The 16,489-nt window shown below is 47.2% G+C and overlaps 1 protein-coding gene across 2 annotated transcripts in view; it reads left to right on the forward strand.

Annotated features, from left to right (window-relative positions):
* The first annotated feature begins 388 nt into the window (after window positions 1-388).
* The window catches only part of mapk10 (mitogen-activated protein kinase 10), a 75,580-nt gene continuing 59,479 nt past the window's right edge, over window positions 389-16,489 (forward strand). Inside the window, exon 1 of one of the 2 annotated variants that reach the window (XM_035527070.1) lies at window positions 389-636. In XM_035527070.1, coding sequence (XP_035382963.1) covers window positions 634-636 — 3 coding nt within the window. In that variant the 5' untranslated portion in view covers window positions 389-633. The remainder of the gene's footprint in view (window positions 637-16,489) is intronic. The other variant, XM_035527076.1, reaches the window with a different exon arrangement.

Below are 16,489 nucleotides of genomic sequence, written 5' to 3' on the forward strand. Positions count from 1 at the left end.
TATATGTTTTGTATTTTGTATTTATTTTATTTGTATTTATTTCGATTTCTCCGCTCCCCTGCAAACGCGGCTTCAGTAACAGAGTAGATAGGCCTATATCGGAGGAAGCGCATCTTAATAAACAAATAACAGAATGCGTCAGATCTCTATAATAATAAACAAATCTCTATAATAATAAACAAATAACCAAACGCTTCTCGGCCCGCGACTCGGTTCGACTGCGGAGCCGTTCAGGTGAACCGTACTCCGCCGTCCGCGAGCTCCGTGCGCGCGAGCTCGCCGCAATCCTCCGTCCGGGCGGCTTTCGGTTTTGACGTCATGTGCGCTCCCCGTGGTTGCCACAGCAACCCTTTTTTCCTTTTTCCCTCCTCCCTAACCCCCTTCCCCATCTCTCCGGCAGGCTCCACAATGGTCCAGGCAGCGTCGCGCGGCACGATGGTTGCACGGCGGTGAGCGGCCAGTGAATCCGCAGCGCGCTCCCGGCGTCGAGCCACCGGTTTGCTTTGATCGTCGTTGGTCTCTGCTCGTTCTCAACCGCCGTTTTTCCATGTAGCCCGACGGATCTTTTTAAAAAAATTTTTAAAAATCTGGAACAAGACGAGTCACCGGACTAGGCTGCTCGACTGGCACGGAATGGTAGGTCGCGCGCTGGGGACGCCGATGCGGAGGCGCGTGAAGGGTGGGGTGGGGAATATTGATCGTTGCGAAGGGGACGGAAGTCGTTGCGCGTTTTGAAGCAGAAGGACGGAGAAATTTACGGATCAATTACGGTCTGTTGGCGCGCGTGAAGACGCTCGACGGGCAGAGGATTCGTAGCCGTTTCCTCGAGCGTGCGACGCGTCTAACGGGGTGTAGTGTCTTCGCGCGATGGGCATTTGGGCTGTGGTGCGTGCATCAGTTCTCGTGCATCGAGCACAACACTGCACAGCGAAACATTCAGTCACGTACGCTCCCTGGACCGAGAGGTCGCGCGATTGCAGAGAGCGTGCCAGGAACAAAGATGTCAAACACGGGTTACGCTGCCGAGCTGTTTAATCGACGCAGTGCCATCTCGCGCTTGCACGTTTGCCACAGTTGCGATGTGCCGTCGCCCTGAGCGTGCCCGTTAGGAAAGCTCGAGCGGGCTACACTGCATTTGCCCCGGTGTGTGTGAGAAGTGTGTTACTCGCCAGCACCGCATCCTCGCCCGCTCGAGGCTCCCAATGCGACGAACCTGGCGTCTGCCGTCCCGTCTCTTTATTCCGCGAGCGTCACATGATTAAGATGGTTAGGAGAGCGGCACGCGGAACGCATATGCACAATTTCAGCTGCTTGGCGAGATCCACGCGACTTCTGCTGCTTTAGGTTGGAAACAACATACTCGTGTTGTAGATTTAATGTGTTATTGTTAAACAGCCAGTCCTGCTCACCTGGTCTGGTCCTATGGCAATAGGGGATACTGCTCTGTTAATGCGTTTAGTACATAACTGACCTGTATGTGAATGCAGAGTAAATACTGAAGCATTATGTTTGTTTGATAAAAAGACAGTGGCTTTTCTTGAAGAACAAGCTCGATGAATATTAATTTCACGCTTTGTCCTGAAACTGCTGTTTTGCTGATTTGGATCACTGTAAAAGAAACCGCAGCGGTTCCTGCTGGACACCTGCCTGACCTTAGCAATGGGGTAGCTCGAAGCCTCACCAGACACGTATGCGATAGACGAACCGCTACCGGCGAAGCACTTGACATTTGTTTTGGATAAAAGCGGTTCGGTGGAAGTCAAATTAAACCCCTGCCGTCCATATGCAGGCTCCGCAAAGACGGGGTCGAACCAGAGCCTCATGCGATATTATGACGCGTCGAGATATATATATATATATATATATATATATATATATATATATATATATATATATATATATATATATATATATATATATATATATATACATACACACACACACACACACACACACACACACACACACACACACACACATACATACATACATATATACATACATCGGATGCAGCCTTTTAAGCCTACAAATGGACTATTCTCTTATTTTGTTTTAAGCTTGTCTATAACTGGCAGCGGGTCAATTGTCCTTAGGTCAAAGGTCACCGCCGCAGTTTAAGATCTGGAATGGGTGGCTCGAATGGCTCTTCATGAATTATTAAAGTGACAGTCTCGTAAAGGCGGTGCTTCTTAATGCACGTGGCTCCGGTTTATACGCAAACTGACCTCCGGCTCGAGGAACTAACCCTGTTTTCTTAGGCGAGCCGTTAATGGACCTCGACTTCATACTCCCAGACAACACCAGTTGCCTGTTAACGTCCCTGAACCCCCAACCCCCCTCGCCTACATCCACCACAAGGGGGGAACATACAATATTATAGTAGTATTGACTATATTCCTCCATTATGTAGTGGCATGCTTTAAAATGACCACTGCACTAGTTTTTTTTGGTTGCTTGGTAGTTGTGTTTTTTTAAAATAGTGAGACATTTAATTATTGCAACAGATGTAATTCCATATCTGGCAAATGGCGTTGGGCATTCTCTGTGATCAGGGAGAGAGAACCAAAACCATACTGTACTAGATAATAGTGTTAAAAAACACATTACAGCAGTATTGTATTTAAAAGCCTTTTGATATAGCTTTATGTGTATACGCACTCATAATTTAGCCATTCTCGTTGTATTAGGTCTTATTTATCCCAGTTTTATGATCATTTTAAAGAGGTTTATTATTGTTTGCATAATTTAGCATTAGTGGATTGTGGTGTCCAGTTGCGTTTGCTTTGTTTGTATTGTGTTTTTTACATTTTACAGCACTCTTATCCAGAGTGACTCATGTATATGTTGCGTATTTATCACGTATGACATTATATGTGCTCTGTGGGAATCAAACCCATGACTTCAGTATGAGCACAACCTTGCTCTACCTGTTTTAAACAGAATGGAAAGTGTTTTTCATTTTCTTGGATTGCACAGTATTATTTTTAGCTCATATCACCCACCCTGCACTGATCATGTTTGGCTGAGATCTTGGGTGGTTGTCCTTAACCTCCTTAGTCCAACATGGAAATTCCATTGAATGCTTGCTGGTTGAGGGTCTTCCAGATTATGTCTTCCTCATAAAGAAGACATCATTAATTCTGTTTTTTTACCTTTTGCTTTAAAATGAGGCCTTAAATGAAAGAACTGTACACATAACAATGTTCAGCATACAAATGGCTAACGTTACCTCACTGCAGGATTTCAAAAAAGCCGAATCTCTTCAGCAAACTGGATAACTTAATCTTAAGGCCGGGGATCATCCAGTAAGAATGTTCCTTACTTCGTCTTGTGTAGGCAGATCTGGACTGTTAGAGTAGGTTATCTGGCTAGTAGAGAGCCCCAGCTTTGTGTGGTGTGTAAAGCAGTGCCCTGACTGGGGGCTTTAATAGTTGTAGGCACGGAACCTCTCATTCTAGAGAAAAATGAAGATTAGATGCTTGTTGCAGGTAACCACTGAATGTAAAGCGCTCCAGATCTGCTCCAGTGTTGTGGGATTTCAACGTGAAGCTAGTTTTCCATCTGCCATTACCTGTCTCCTGAAGACGTGTTTGGTGGGTCTTTTAGTCGGTGATATTGGCCATCATAATGCTAAATTATGTTCATCTAATAGAAACGTTGCTATTTCCCATCGCTTAGCATGAGCTACTGGACAGGTTACTGGCATTGTGAAAAGTGCAGTTGAAAGCCTATATGGCTGCGTCATGATCAAATTCTAACACATATATCTCAAATGCTGAGATGTGGGTCCTGAACACATGAATCACTGTGTTTCATTCGCTAGTGGAGTTTTCAGGACGTCCCATTTTTAATGTGGGAGTGTGTGTTGTTTGATTTAAGGAGGACGTGCAGGTCCTGCTCGGAAAGACACACGCATCATTCCAACTTTCTTCTGGACTTCCTCCTTTTCAGAAAAGCCATTTGTTTCTTATAGAAAACAAACAAATGGAATCTTGATCGTGGATCTACGTGGACGTGTTCTGGGCACTAGGTGAATCCCGCCTAACAGGCTGTTCATTGAAATATGGCTGATGCATTTTACTGGGAGCTAGTGGAATGTTGAGCAGATGGTGGTCAGAATCAGTGTCCGGAATTGTGAGCACTGCTGTGAGTGTGTTTGGGGTTTATTGGGACTGGTGTCCTGAATTGTGAGCACTGCTGTGAGTGTGTTTGGGGTTTATTGGGACTGGTGTCCTGAATTGTGAGCACTGCTGTGAGTGTGTTTGGGGTTTATTGGGACTGGTGTCCTGAATTGTGAGCACTGCTGTGAGTGTGTTTGGGGTTTATTGGGACTGGTGTCCTGAATTGTGAGCACTGCTGTGAGTGTGTTTGGGGTTTATTGGGACTGGTGTCCTGAATTGTGAGCACTGCTGTGAGTGTGTTTGGGGTTTATTGGGACTGGTGTCCTGAATTGTGAGCACTGCTGTGAGTGTGTTTGGGGTTTATTGGGACTGGTGTCCTGAATTGTGAGCACTGCTGTGAGTGTGTTTGGGGTTTATTGGGACTGGTGTCCGGAATTGTGAGCACTGCTGTGAGTGTGTTTGGGGTTTATTGGGACTGGTGTCCTGAATTGTGAGCACTGCTGTGAGTGTGTTTGGGGTTTATTGGGACTGGTGTCCTGAATTGTGAGCACTGCTGTGAGTGTGTTTGGGGTTTATTGGGACTGGTGTCCTGAATTGTGAGCACTGCTGTGAGTGTGTTTGGGGTTTATTGGGACTGGTGTCCTGAATTGTGAGCACTGCTGTGAGTGTGTTTGGGGTTTATTGGGACTGGTGTCCTGAATTGTGAGCACTGCTGTGAGTGTGTTTGGGTTTACTGGGACTGGTGTCCTGAATTGTGAGCACTGCTGTGAGTGTGTTGGGGTTTATTGGGACTGGTGTCCTGAATTGTGAGCACTGCTGTGAGTGTGTTGGGGTTTATTGGGACTGGTGTCCTGAATTGTGAGCACTGCTGTGAGTGTGTTTGGGGTTTATTGGGACTGGTGTCCTGAATTGTGAGCACTGCTGTGAGTGTGTTGGGGTTTATTGGGACTGGTGTCCTGAATTGTGAGCACTGCTGTGAGTGTGTTTGGGGTTTATTGGGACTGGTGTCCTGAATTGTGAGCACTGCTGTGAGTGTGTTTGGGGTTTATTGGGACTGGTGTCCTGAATTGTGAGCACTGCTGTGAGTGTGTTTGGGGTTTATTGGGACTGGTGTCCTGAATTGTGAGCACTGCTGTGAGTGTGTTTGGGGTTTATTGGGACTGGTGTCCTGAATTGTGAGCACTGCTGTGAGTGTGTTTGGGGTTTATTGGGACTGGTGTCCTGAATTGTGAGCACTGCTGTGAGTGTGTTTGGGGTTTATTGGGACTGGTGTCCTGAATTGTGAGCACTGCTGTGAGTGTGTTGGGGTTTATTGGGACTGGTGTCCTGAATTGTGAGCACTGCTGTGAGTGTGTTTGGGGTTTATTGGGACTGGTGTCCTGAATTGTGAGCACTGCTGTGAGTGTGTTGGGGTTTATTGGGACTGGTGTCCTGAATTGTGAGCACTGCTGTGAGTGTGTTTGGGGTTTATTGGGACTGGTGTCCTGAATTGTGAGCACTGCTGTGAGTGTGTTTGGGGTTTATTGGGACTGGTGTCCTGAATTGTGAGCACTGCTGTGAGTGTGTTGGGGTTTATTGGGACTGGTGTCCTGAATTGTGAGCACTGCTGTGAGTGTGTTGGGGGTTTATTGGGACTGGTGTCCTGAATTGTGAGCACTGCTGTGAGTGTGTTTGGGGTTTATTGGGACTGGTGTCCTGAATTGTGAGCACTGCTGTGAGTGTGTTTGGGGTTTATTGGGACTGGTGTCCTGAATTGTGAGCACTGCTGTGAGTGTGTTTGGGGTTTATTGGGACTGGTGTCCTGAATTGTGAGCACTGCTGTGAGTGTGTTTGGGGTTTATTGGGACTGGTGTCCTGAATTGTGAGCACTGCTGTGAGTGTGTTTGGGGTTTATTGGGACTGGTGTCCTGAATTGTGAGCACTGCTGTGAGTGTGTTGGGGTTTATTGGGACTGGTGTCCTGAATTGTGAGCACTGCTGTGAGTGTGTTTGGGGTTTATTGGGACTGGTGTCCTGAATTGTGAGCACTGCTGTGAGTGTGTTGGGGTTTATTGGGACTGGTGTCCTGAATTGTGAGCACTGCTGTGAGTGTGTTTGGGGTTTATTGGGACTGGTGTCCTGAATTGTGAGCACTGCTGTGAGTGTGTTTGGGGTTTATTGGGACTGGTGTCCTGAATTGTGAGCACTGCTGTGAGTGTGTTTGGGTTTATTGGGACTGGTGTCCTGAATTGTGAGCACTGCTGTGAGTGTGTTTGGGGTTTATTGGGACTGGTGTCCTGAATTGTGAGCACTGCTGTGAGTGTGTTTGGGGTTTATTGGGACTGGTGTCCTGAATTGTGAGCACTGCTGTGAGTGTGTTTGGGGTTTACTGGGACTGGTGTCCTGAATTGTGAGCACTGCTGTGAGTGTGTTTGGGGTTTATTGGGACTGGTGTCCTGAATTGTGAGCACTGCTGTGAGTGTGTTTGGGGTTTATTGGGACTGGTGTCCTGAATTGTGAGCACTGCTGTGAGTGTGTTTGGGGTTTTTTGGGACTGGTGTCCTGAATTGTGAGCACTGCTGTGAGTGTGTTTGGGGTTTATTGGGACTGGTGTCCTGAATTGTGAGCACTGCTGTGAGTGTGTTTGGGTTTATTGGGACTGGTGTCCTGAATTGTGAGCACTGCTGTGAGTGTGTTGGGGTTTATTGGGACTGGTGTCCTGAATTGTGAGCACTGCTGTGAGTGTGTTTGGGGTTTATTGGGACTGGTGTCCTGAATTGTGAGCACTGCTGTGAGTGTGTTGGGGGTTTATTGGGACTGGTGTCCTGAATTGTGAGCACTGCTGTGAGTGTGTTTGGGTTTACTGGACTGGTTGTCCTGAATTGTGAGCACTGCTGTGAGTGTGTTTGGGGTTTATTGGGACTGGTGTCCTGAATTGTGAGCACTGCTGTGAGTGTGTTTGGGGTTTACTGGGACTGGTGTCCTGAATTGTGAGCACTGCTGTGAGTGTGTTGGGGTTTACTGGGACTGGTGTCCTGAATTGTGAGCACTGCTGTGAGTGTGTTGGGGTTTATTGGGACTGGTGTCCTGAATTGTGAGCACTGCTGTGAGTGTGTTTGGGGTTTATTGGGACTGGTGTCCTGAATTGTGAGCACTGCTGTGAGTGTGTTGGGTTTATTGGACTGGTGTACTGAATTGTGAGCACTGCTGTGAGTGTGTTGGGGTTTATTGGGACTGGTGTCCTGAATTGTGAGCACTGCTGTGAGTGTGTTTGGGGTTTAATTGGGACTGGTGTCCTGAATTGTGAGCACTGCTGTGAGTGTGTTTGGGGTTATTGGGACTGGTGTCCTGAATTGTGAGCACTGCTGTGAGTGTGTTTGGGGTTTATTGGGACTGGTGTCCTGAATTGTGAGCACTGCTGTGAGTGTGTTTGGGGTTTATTGGGACTGGTGTCCTGAATTGTGAGCACTGCTGTGAGTGTGTTTGGGGTTTATTGGGACTGGTGTCCTGAATTGTGAGCACTGCTGTGAGTGTGTTTGGGGTTTATTGGGACTGGTGTCCTGAATTGTGAGCACTGCTGTGAGTGTGTTTGGGGTTTATTGGGACTGGTGTCCTGAATTGTGAGCACTGCTGTGAGTGTGTTGGGGTTTATTGGGACTGGTGTCCTGAATTGTGAGCACTGCTGTGAGTGTGTTTGGGGTTTATTGGGACTGGTGTCCTGAATTGTGAGCACTGCTGTGAGTGTGTTTGGGTTTATTGGGACTGGTGTCCTGAATTGTGAGCACTGCTGTGAGTGTGTTGGGGTTTACTGGGACTGGTGTCCTGAATTGTGAGCACTGCTGTGAGTGTGTTTGGGGTTTATTGGGACTGGTGTCCTGAATTGTGAGCACTGCTGTGAGTGTGTTTGGGGTTTATTGGGACTGGTGTCCTGAATTGTGAGCACTGCTGTGAGTGTGTTGGGGTTTATTGGGACTGGTGTCCTGAATTGTGAGCACTGCTGTGAGTGTGTTGGGGTTTATTGGGACTGGTGTCCTGAATTGTGAGCACTGCTGTGAGTGTGTTTGGGGTTATTGGGACTGGTGTCCTGAATTGTGAGCACTGCTGTGAGTGTGTTGGGGTTTATTGGGACTGGTGTCCTGAATTGTGAGCACTGCTGTGAGTGTGTTTGGGGTTTATTGGGACTGGTGTCCTGAATTGTGAGCACTGCTGTGAGTGTGTTGGGGTTTATTGGGACTGGTGTCCTGAATTGTGAGCACTGCTGTGAGTGTGTTTGGGTTTATTGGGACTGGTGTCCTGAATTGTGAGCACTGCTGTGAGTGTGTTTGGGGTTTATTGGGACTGGTGTCCTGAATTGTGAGCACTGCTGTGAGTGTGTTTGGGGTTTATTGGGACTGGTGTCCTGAATTGTGAGCACTGCTGTGAGTGTGTTGGGGTTTATTGGGACTGGTGTCCTGAATTGTGAGCACTGCTGTGAGTGTGTTTGGGGTTTATTGGGACTGGTGTCCTGAATTGTGAGCACTGCTGTGAGTGTGTTTGGGGTTTATTGGGACTGGTGTCCTGAATTGTGAGCACTGCTGTGAGTGTGTTGGGGTTTACTGGGACTGGTGTCCTGAATTGTGAGCACTGCTGTGAGTGTGTTTGGGGTTTATTGGGACTGGTGTCCTGAATTGTGAGCACTGCTGTGAGTGTGTTTGGGGTTTATTGGGACTGGTGTCCCTGAATTGTGAGCACTGCTGTGAGTGTGTTGGGGTTTATTGGGACTGGTGTCCTGAATTGTGAGCACTGCTGTGAGTGTGTTGGGGTTTTATTGGGACTGGTGTCCTGAATTGTGAGCACTGCTGTGAGTGTGTTTGGGTTTATTGGGACTGGTGTCCTGAATTGTGAGCACTGCTGTGAGTGTGTTGGGGTTTATTGGGACTGGTGTCCTGAATTGTGAGCACTGCTGTGAGTGTGTTTGGGGTTTATTGGGACTGGTGTCCTGAATTGTGAGCACTGCTGTGAGTGTGTTGGGGTTTATTGGGACTGGTGTCCTGAATTGTGAGCACTGCTGTGAGTGTGTTGGGGTTTATTGGGACTGGTGTCCTGAATTGTGAGCACTGCTGTGAGTGTGTTGGGGTTTATTGGGACTGGTGTCCTGAATTGTGAGCACTGCTGTGAGTGTGTTGGGGTTTATTGGGACTGGTGTCCTGAATTGTGAGCACTGCTGTGAGTGTGTTTGGGGTTTATTGGGACTGGTGTCCTGAATTGTGAGCACTGCTGTGAGTGTGTTGGGGTTTATTGGGACTGGTGTCCTGAATTGTGAGCACTGCTGTGAGTGTGTTTGGGGTTTATTGGGACTGGTGTCCTGAATTGTGAGCACTGCTGTGAGTGTGTTTGGGGTTTATTGGGACTGGTGTCCTGAATTGTGAGCACTGCTGTGAGTGTGTTTGGGTTTATTGGGACTGGTGTCCTGAATTGTGAGCACTGCTGTGAGTGTGTTTGGGGTTTATTGGGACTGGTGTCCTGAATTGTGAGCACTGCTGTGAGTGTGTGTGGGTTTATTGGGACTGGTGTCCTGAATTGTGAGCACTGCTGTGAGTGTGTTTGGGTTTATTGGGACTGGTGTCCTGAATTGTGAGCACTGCTGTGAGTGTGTTGGGGTTTATTGGGACTGGTGTCCTGAATTGTGAGCACTGCTGTGAGTGTGTTTGGGGTTTATTGGGACTGGTGTCCTGAATTGTGAGCACTGCTGTGAGTGTGTTGGGGTTTATTGGGACTGGTGTCCTGAATTGTGAGCACTGCTGTGAGTGTGTTGGGGTTTATTGGGACTGGTGTCCTGAATTGTGAGCACTGCTGTGAGTGTGTTGGGGTTTATTGGGACTGGTGTCCTGAATTGTGAGCACTGCTGTGAGTGTGTTTGGGGTTTATTGGGACTGGTGTCCTGAATTGTGAGCACTGCTGTGAGTGTGTTTGGGGTTTATTGGGACTGGTGTCCTTATTGTGAGCACTGCTGTGAGTGTGTTGGGGTTTATTGGGACTGGTGTCCTGAATTGTGAGCACTGCTGTGAGTGTGTTGGGGTTTATTGGGACTGGTGTCCTGAATTGTGAGCACTGCTGTGAGTGTGTTTGGGGTTTATTGGGACTGGTGTCCTGAATTGTGAGCACTGCTGTGAGTGTGTTGGGGTTTATTGGGACTGGTGTCCTGAATTGTGAGCACTGCTGTGAGTGTGTTTGGGTTTATTGGGACTGGTGTCCTGAATTGTGAGCACTGCTGTGAGTGTGTTGGGGTTTATTGGGACTGGTGTCCTGAATTGTGAGCACTGCTGTGAGTGTGTTTGGGGTTTATTGGGACTGGTGTCCTGAATTGTGAGCACTGCTGTGAGTGTGTTTGGGGTTTATTGGGACTGGTGTCCTGAATTGTGAGCACTGCTGTGAGTGTGTTTGGGGTTTATTGGGACTGGTGTCCCTGAATTGTGAGCACTGCTGTGAGTGTGTTTGGGTTTATTGGGACTGGTGTCCTGAATTGTGAGCACTGCTGTGAGTGTGTTGGGGTTTATTGGGACTGGTGTCCTGAATTGTGAGCACTGCTGTGAGTGTGTTTGGGGTTTATTGGGACTGGTGTCCTGAATTGTGAGCACTGCTGTGAGTGTGTTTGGGTTTATTGGGACTGGTGTCCTGAATTGTGAGCACTGCTGTGAGTGTGTTGGGGTTTATTGGGACTGGTGTCCTGAATTGTGAGCACTGCTGTGAGTGTGTTGGGGTTTACTTGGGACTGGTGTCCTGAATTGTGAGCACTGCTGTGAGTGTGTTGGGGTTTATTGGGACTGGTGTCCTGAATTGTGAGCACTGCTGTGAGTGTGTTTGGGGTTTACTGGGACTGGTGTCCTGAATTGTGAGCACTGCTGTGAGTGTGTTGGGGTTTATTGGGACTGGTGTCCTGAATTGTGAGCACTGCTGTGAGTGTGTTTGGGTTTATTGGGACTGGTGTCCTGAATTGTGAGCACTGCTGTGAGTGTGTTGGGGTTTATTGGGACTGGTGTCCTGAATTGTGAGCACTGCTGTGAGTGTGTTTGGGGTTTATTGGGACTGGTGTCCTGAATTGTGAGCACTGCTGTGAGTGTGTTGGGGTTTATTGGGACTGGTGTCCTGAATTGTGAGCACTGCTGTGAGTGTGTTGGGTTTACTTGGGACTGGTGTCCTGAATTGTGAGCACTGCTGTGAGTGTGTTGGGGTTTATTGGGACTGGTGTCCTGAATTGTGAGCACTGCTGTGAGTGTGTTGGGGTTTATTGGGACTGGTGTCCTGAATTGTGAGCACTGCTGTGAGTGTGTTTGGGGTTTATTGGGACTGGTGTCCTGAATTGTGAGCACTGCTGTGAGTGTGTTGGGGTTTATTGGGACTGGTGTCCTGAATTGTGAGCACTGCTGTGAGTGTGTTGGGGTTTACTGGGACTGGTGTCCTGAATTGTGAGCACTGCTGTGAGTGTGTTTGGGGTTTATTGGGACTGGTGTCCTGAATTGTGAGCACTGCTGTGAGTGTGTTGGGGTTTATTGGGACTGGTGTCCTGAATTGTGAGCACTGCTGTGAGTGTGTTGGGGTTTATTGGGACTGGTGTCCTGAATTGTGAGCACTGCTGTGAGTGTGTTTGGGGTTTATTGGGACTGGTGTCCTGAATTGTGAGCACTGCTGTGAGTGTGTTGGGGTTTATTGGGACTGGTGTCCTGAATTGTGAGCACTGCTGTGAGTGTGTTGGGGTTTATTGGGACTGGTGTCCTGAATTGTGAGCACTGCTGTGAGTGTGTTGGGGTTTATTGGGACTGGTGTCCTGAATTGTGAGCACTGCTGTGAGTGTGTTGGGGTTTATTGGGACTGGTGTCCTGAATTGTGAGCACTGCTGTGAGTGTGTTGGGGTTTATTGGGACTGGTGTCCTGAATTGTGAGCACTGCTGTGAGTGTGTTGGGGTTTATTGGGACTGGTGTCCTGAATTGTGAGCACTGCTGTGAGTGTGTTGGGGTTTATTGGGACTGGTGTCCTGAATTGTGAGCACTGCTGTGAGTGTGTTGGGGTTTATTGGGACTGGTGTCCTGAATTGTGAGCACTGCTGTGAGTGTGTTTGGGGTTTATTGGGACTGGTGTCCTGAATTGTGAGCACTGCTGTGAGTGTGTTGGGGTTTATTGGGACTGGTGTCCTGAATTGTGAGCACTGCTGTGAGTGTGTTGGGGTTTACTGGGGACTGGTGTCCTGAATTGTGAGCACTGCTGTGAGTGTGTTTGGGTTTATTGGGACTGGTGTCCTGAATTGTGAGCACTGCTGTGAGTGTGTTTGGGTTTATTGGGACTGGTGTCCTGAATTGTGAGCACTGCTGTGAGTGTGTTGGGGTTTACTGGGACTGGTGTCCTGAATTGTGAGCACTGCTGTGAGTGTGTTTGGGGTTTATTGGGACTGGTGTCCTGAATTGTGAGCACTGCTGTGAGTGTGTTGGGGTTTACTGGGACTGGTGTCCTGAATTGTGAGCACTGCTGTGAGTGTGTTTGGGGTTTATTGGGACTGGTGTCCTGAATTGTGAGCACTGCTGTGAGTGTGTTTGGGGTTTATTGGGACTGGTGTCCTGAATTGTGAGCACTGCTGTGAGTGTGTTGGGGTTTACTGGGACTGGTGTCCTGAATTGTGAGCACTGCTGTGAGTGTGTTGGGGTTTACTGGGACTGGTGTCCTGAATTGTGAGCACTGCTGTGAGTGTGTTTGGGGTTTATTGGGACTGGTGTCCTGAATTGTGAGCACTGCTGTGAGTGTGTTGGGGTTTATTGGGACTGGTGTCCTGAATTGTGAGCACTGCTGTGAGTGTGTTGGGGTTTATTGGGACTGGTGTCCTGAATTGTGAGCACTGCTGTGAGTGTGTTGGGGTTTACTGGGACTGGTGTCCTGAATTGTGAGCACTGCTGTGAGTGTGTTGGGGTTTATTGGGACTGGTGTCCTGAATTGTGAGCACTGCTGTGAGTGTGTTGGGGTTTATTGGGACTGGTGTCCTGAATTGTGAGCACTGCTGTGAGTGTGTTGGGTTTATTGGGACTGGTGTCCTGAATTGTGAGCACTGCTGTGAGTGTGTTGGGGTTTACTGGGACTGGTGTCCTGAATTGTGAGCACTGCTGTGAGTGTGTTTGGGGTTTATTGGGACTGGTGTCCTGAATTGTGAGCACTGCTGTGAGTGTGTTGGGGTTTACTTGGGACTGGTGTCCTGAATTGTGAGCACTGCTGTGAGTGTGTTGGGGTTTATTGGGACTGGTGTCCTGAATTGTGAGCACTGCTGTGAGTGTGTTGGGGTTTATTGGGACTGGTGTCCTGAATTGTGAGCACTGCTGTGAGTGTGTTGGGGTTTACTGGGACTGGTGTTGCTATGCAGTGCCCTTTTCCTGAGCACAAACCATTAAAAATGCCGCTTGTGATGAAATGCACGGTGACGGTGACACAAGCGAACATGAATAGTTCAATTATGCAGAAAATATTGAAGTGCTTTTTTAAAAACTGTTGCTAATATGTGCTCATTGCCGTGCAAGAGGTCTTCAGATTATTATGGGATGGCGAGCACAACTCCAACATGTTTCTTCAGGCTTTCCTGAAAATTATCTGATTGCAGAATGGTTTGGCCTTCGCCGTATTTAGCCTGTCATGCGGCTGTTGAGAACAGTATAGCACCCTGTTACTTCCACTGAGTTGAGGTTTTATTTTGAGGCAGTTTATGTCATCAGCAAGATTGTTTGTTTGTTTGTTTGTTTGTTTATTTTGGTAAGAAACTCAAAAACTTAATAAAAGAGTAGATCAGTATTCAGTAACAAGGCATTCAGCAGAGTTAGCTGTGGTAACAGAGCTTGTCTAAGCAGGGGTGCTGCAGTGGTTTGAGTCTTGTGCTGTGGGAGGCCCGCGTGGATGATGGGGATGTCATTTGTTGGTCATTAAAGCAACGTGGATTGACAAGGTGCTTGTTATAAGACTAATTATATAGGAAGAGAAGTTAGACCAGGAGCTAAACCACCCACACACACACACACACACACACACATACACACACACGCCAAACACTCACACACGAACACCCACATGCATGCACATGAACGCAAACACAAACACACACACACACACACACACTTATACTCAGCCCTGCCCCCACACCCAACCACCCACCCACAAACACTCATTTACACGCCCCCACACACACACTTACACTCACCCCTCCCACCCCCTCCACACACAACCACACACAAACATAAACACACACACACATACATACTTACACTCAGCCCTGCCCCCACACCCAATCACCCACCCACCCACACACACACACACTTACACTCACACCTCCCCACCACATCCACCCACACACACACACACCCTGCCAACACGATCATTTGTGTGGCAGAACCAAGGGTCCTGCCTGTGTGGTAATCCATGCAGCGTATCCATGGCGATCTGTTCTGGCCGGTCCTGACTCTCTTCCTGTTCTTGTGTTGGTCATTCATTGGCCTGTCACTGCTGCATGCTCAGGAGAGAGGAGGCGTTTAAGCGAAGGATGTGTGCAGGAAGGATGCCCTCCTCTCTGCCCAAGTGATGGCCATCGCACGGTCACCAGTGCTCAGCGTCAGTGAGCCTGATTCAGACGAGCTGGGCATTTTGGATAGAACCGCCTCCCTCTCTGTCTCCCTCTCTCTCTCTCGTTCTTTCTCTCTCTTTCTCTCTCTTTCTCTCCTTCTCTTGTTCTCGCTCTCTGTCTCTCTCTTTTCTCCTCATATACTTTAACGTTCTGAGACCACCCGTGACGTGCGGGTTTATAATAGTTAAAATGCTGACTAGGGTTTAAAGACCAAATTCTGTATTTTAAAACCTGTTCTTCTGTATGATCTAATATAGCCTGAGAACCTAATATTGATGTGTAGCATAATCTCCTCTACTGCTTGGCACCAGTACCATTCTGAATAACCTTTCTAGGGCAATCTTTCATTGCCCTCCATTAGTTAGCCATCAGTTGGGACTGAGGCATGGAGGTTTTTAAGAGATACTTGGGATCAGGTTTGTCAAGGGTCCTTTCATAACAGTATTTAGAAGATTATGAGGAATATTAGCGGATTCTCTAAGATGGGAACTTTCCAATGTTTTCAAGCACTGTGCCGTGTTGGGCTGCATGTGTTGTGGGTGTGATCTAACAACACAACCACAAACATTATGTTGTTGGCAGACAGAAAAAAACATACCAGTGAAATGAACCCATGATAAAGTAGGAGAATGTTTCATAAATTTTCTGAATTTTATTCTAAATTTGATCAATTTTCCAAATGTTGGACTAGTTTGGACAGTCTTAGCACAACTGATCTAAATGGATTTAATATGAAGAGGTGGCCAGTTTGTCTGTGTGTGTGTGTGTGCGTCAACTCTGGACTTTGGATGTCCAGTCCGCTGGCGGTAGAAGTGGTGTCCAGTGTCCCAGTGAGAGGTGAAGACTGGGTGGTCTGGGTTGCCCTAGAAACTGCCCCGGAAGAGATCAGATCTACCCCAGGGCAGAGTAATGAGATACAGAGAAAAGGAGGTGAGAACATGTGATCACTGCAGGTGACAGACACAGAGAGGCACTTTCTCTTTTCCTTTACTCCTTTACTATAAAGTCCAATGTGACAATTTCACATGCAAAACATGAAAATACAAAACATAATCGCCAATTTTAGTAATATGACCCAAAATGAAAAATTACAAATCTATCTTGGAGCAAGATTTCAAAATATTTTGCATCAACTAGATTTCTACATATCATCAAGCAAGATGTTTTCATAATTTGCATCAACTCTTGCTGCAAAATATGTAGCCACATGTCTTCCCCTGAAAGACAGTGACAAGCTCCCCTCTCCTCAGTCCTGCTCCACACACACAGTCCTCTTTGTTAAATATTTACATATTAAATAGTTACAATAGCTTGTCAATGTCTTAAATATTTACATATTTACATATTAAATAGTTACAATAGCTTGTCAATGTCTTAAATATTTACATATTTACATATTAAATAGTTACAATAGCTTGTCAATGTCTTGTGACTTGTTACATTATCTGTTATGTGTTTTTCTTTCTTTTTTATTACTATTATTGGTTGGGGGTGGTAGTGCTTTTGTTATTATTGTGTGAAGTTAAAAATGTAAACATTTTCAGTTCTTTGTCAGTATTGTATATTGTACAGTCATACCAATAAAGACATCGTGACCTGACTTAAGAAGGAGAGAGAGAGAGAGAGAGAGAGAGAGAGAGAGAGAGCTAAGATTGGGTAGAGAGAGAGGGAGAGAGAGATTAGACACAGAGAAGGAGAGAGAGAGAGAGAGAGAGAGATTAGACAGAGAGAGAGAGAGAGATTAGACACAGAGAGGGAGAGAGAG

This window comes from Electrophorus electricus, chromosome 6, assembly GCF_013358815.1.
Source record: "Electrophorus electricus isolate fEleEle1 chromosome 6, fEleEle1.pri, whole genome shotgun sequence".
In the NCBI taxonomy this organism is placed as follows: domain Eukaryota; kingdom Metazoa; phylum Chordata; class Actinopteri; order Gymnotiformes; family Gymnotidae; genus Electrophorus; species Electrophorus electricus.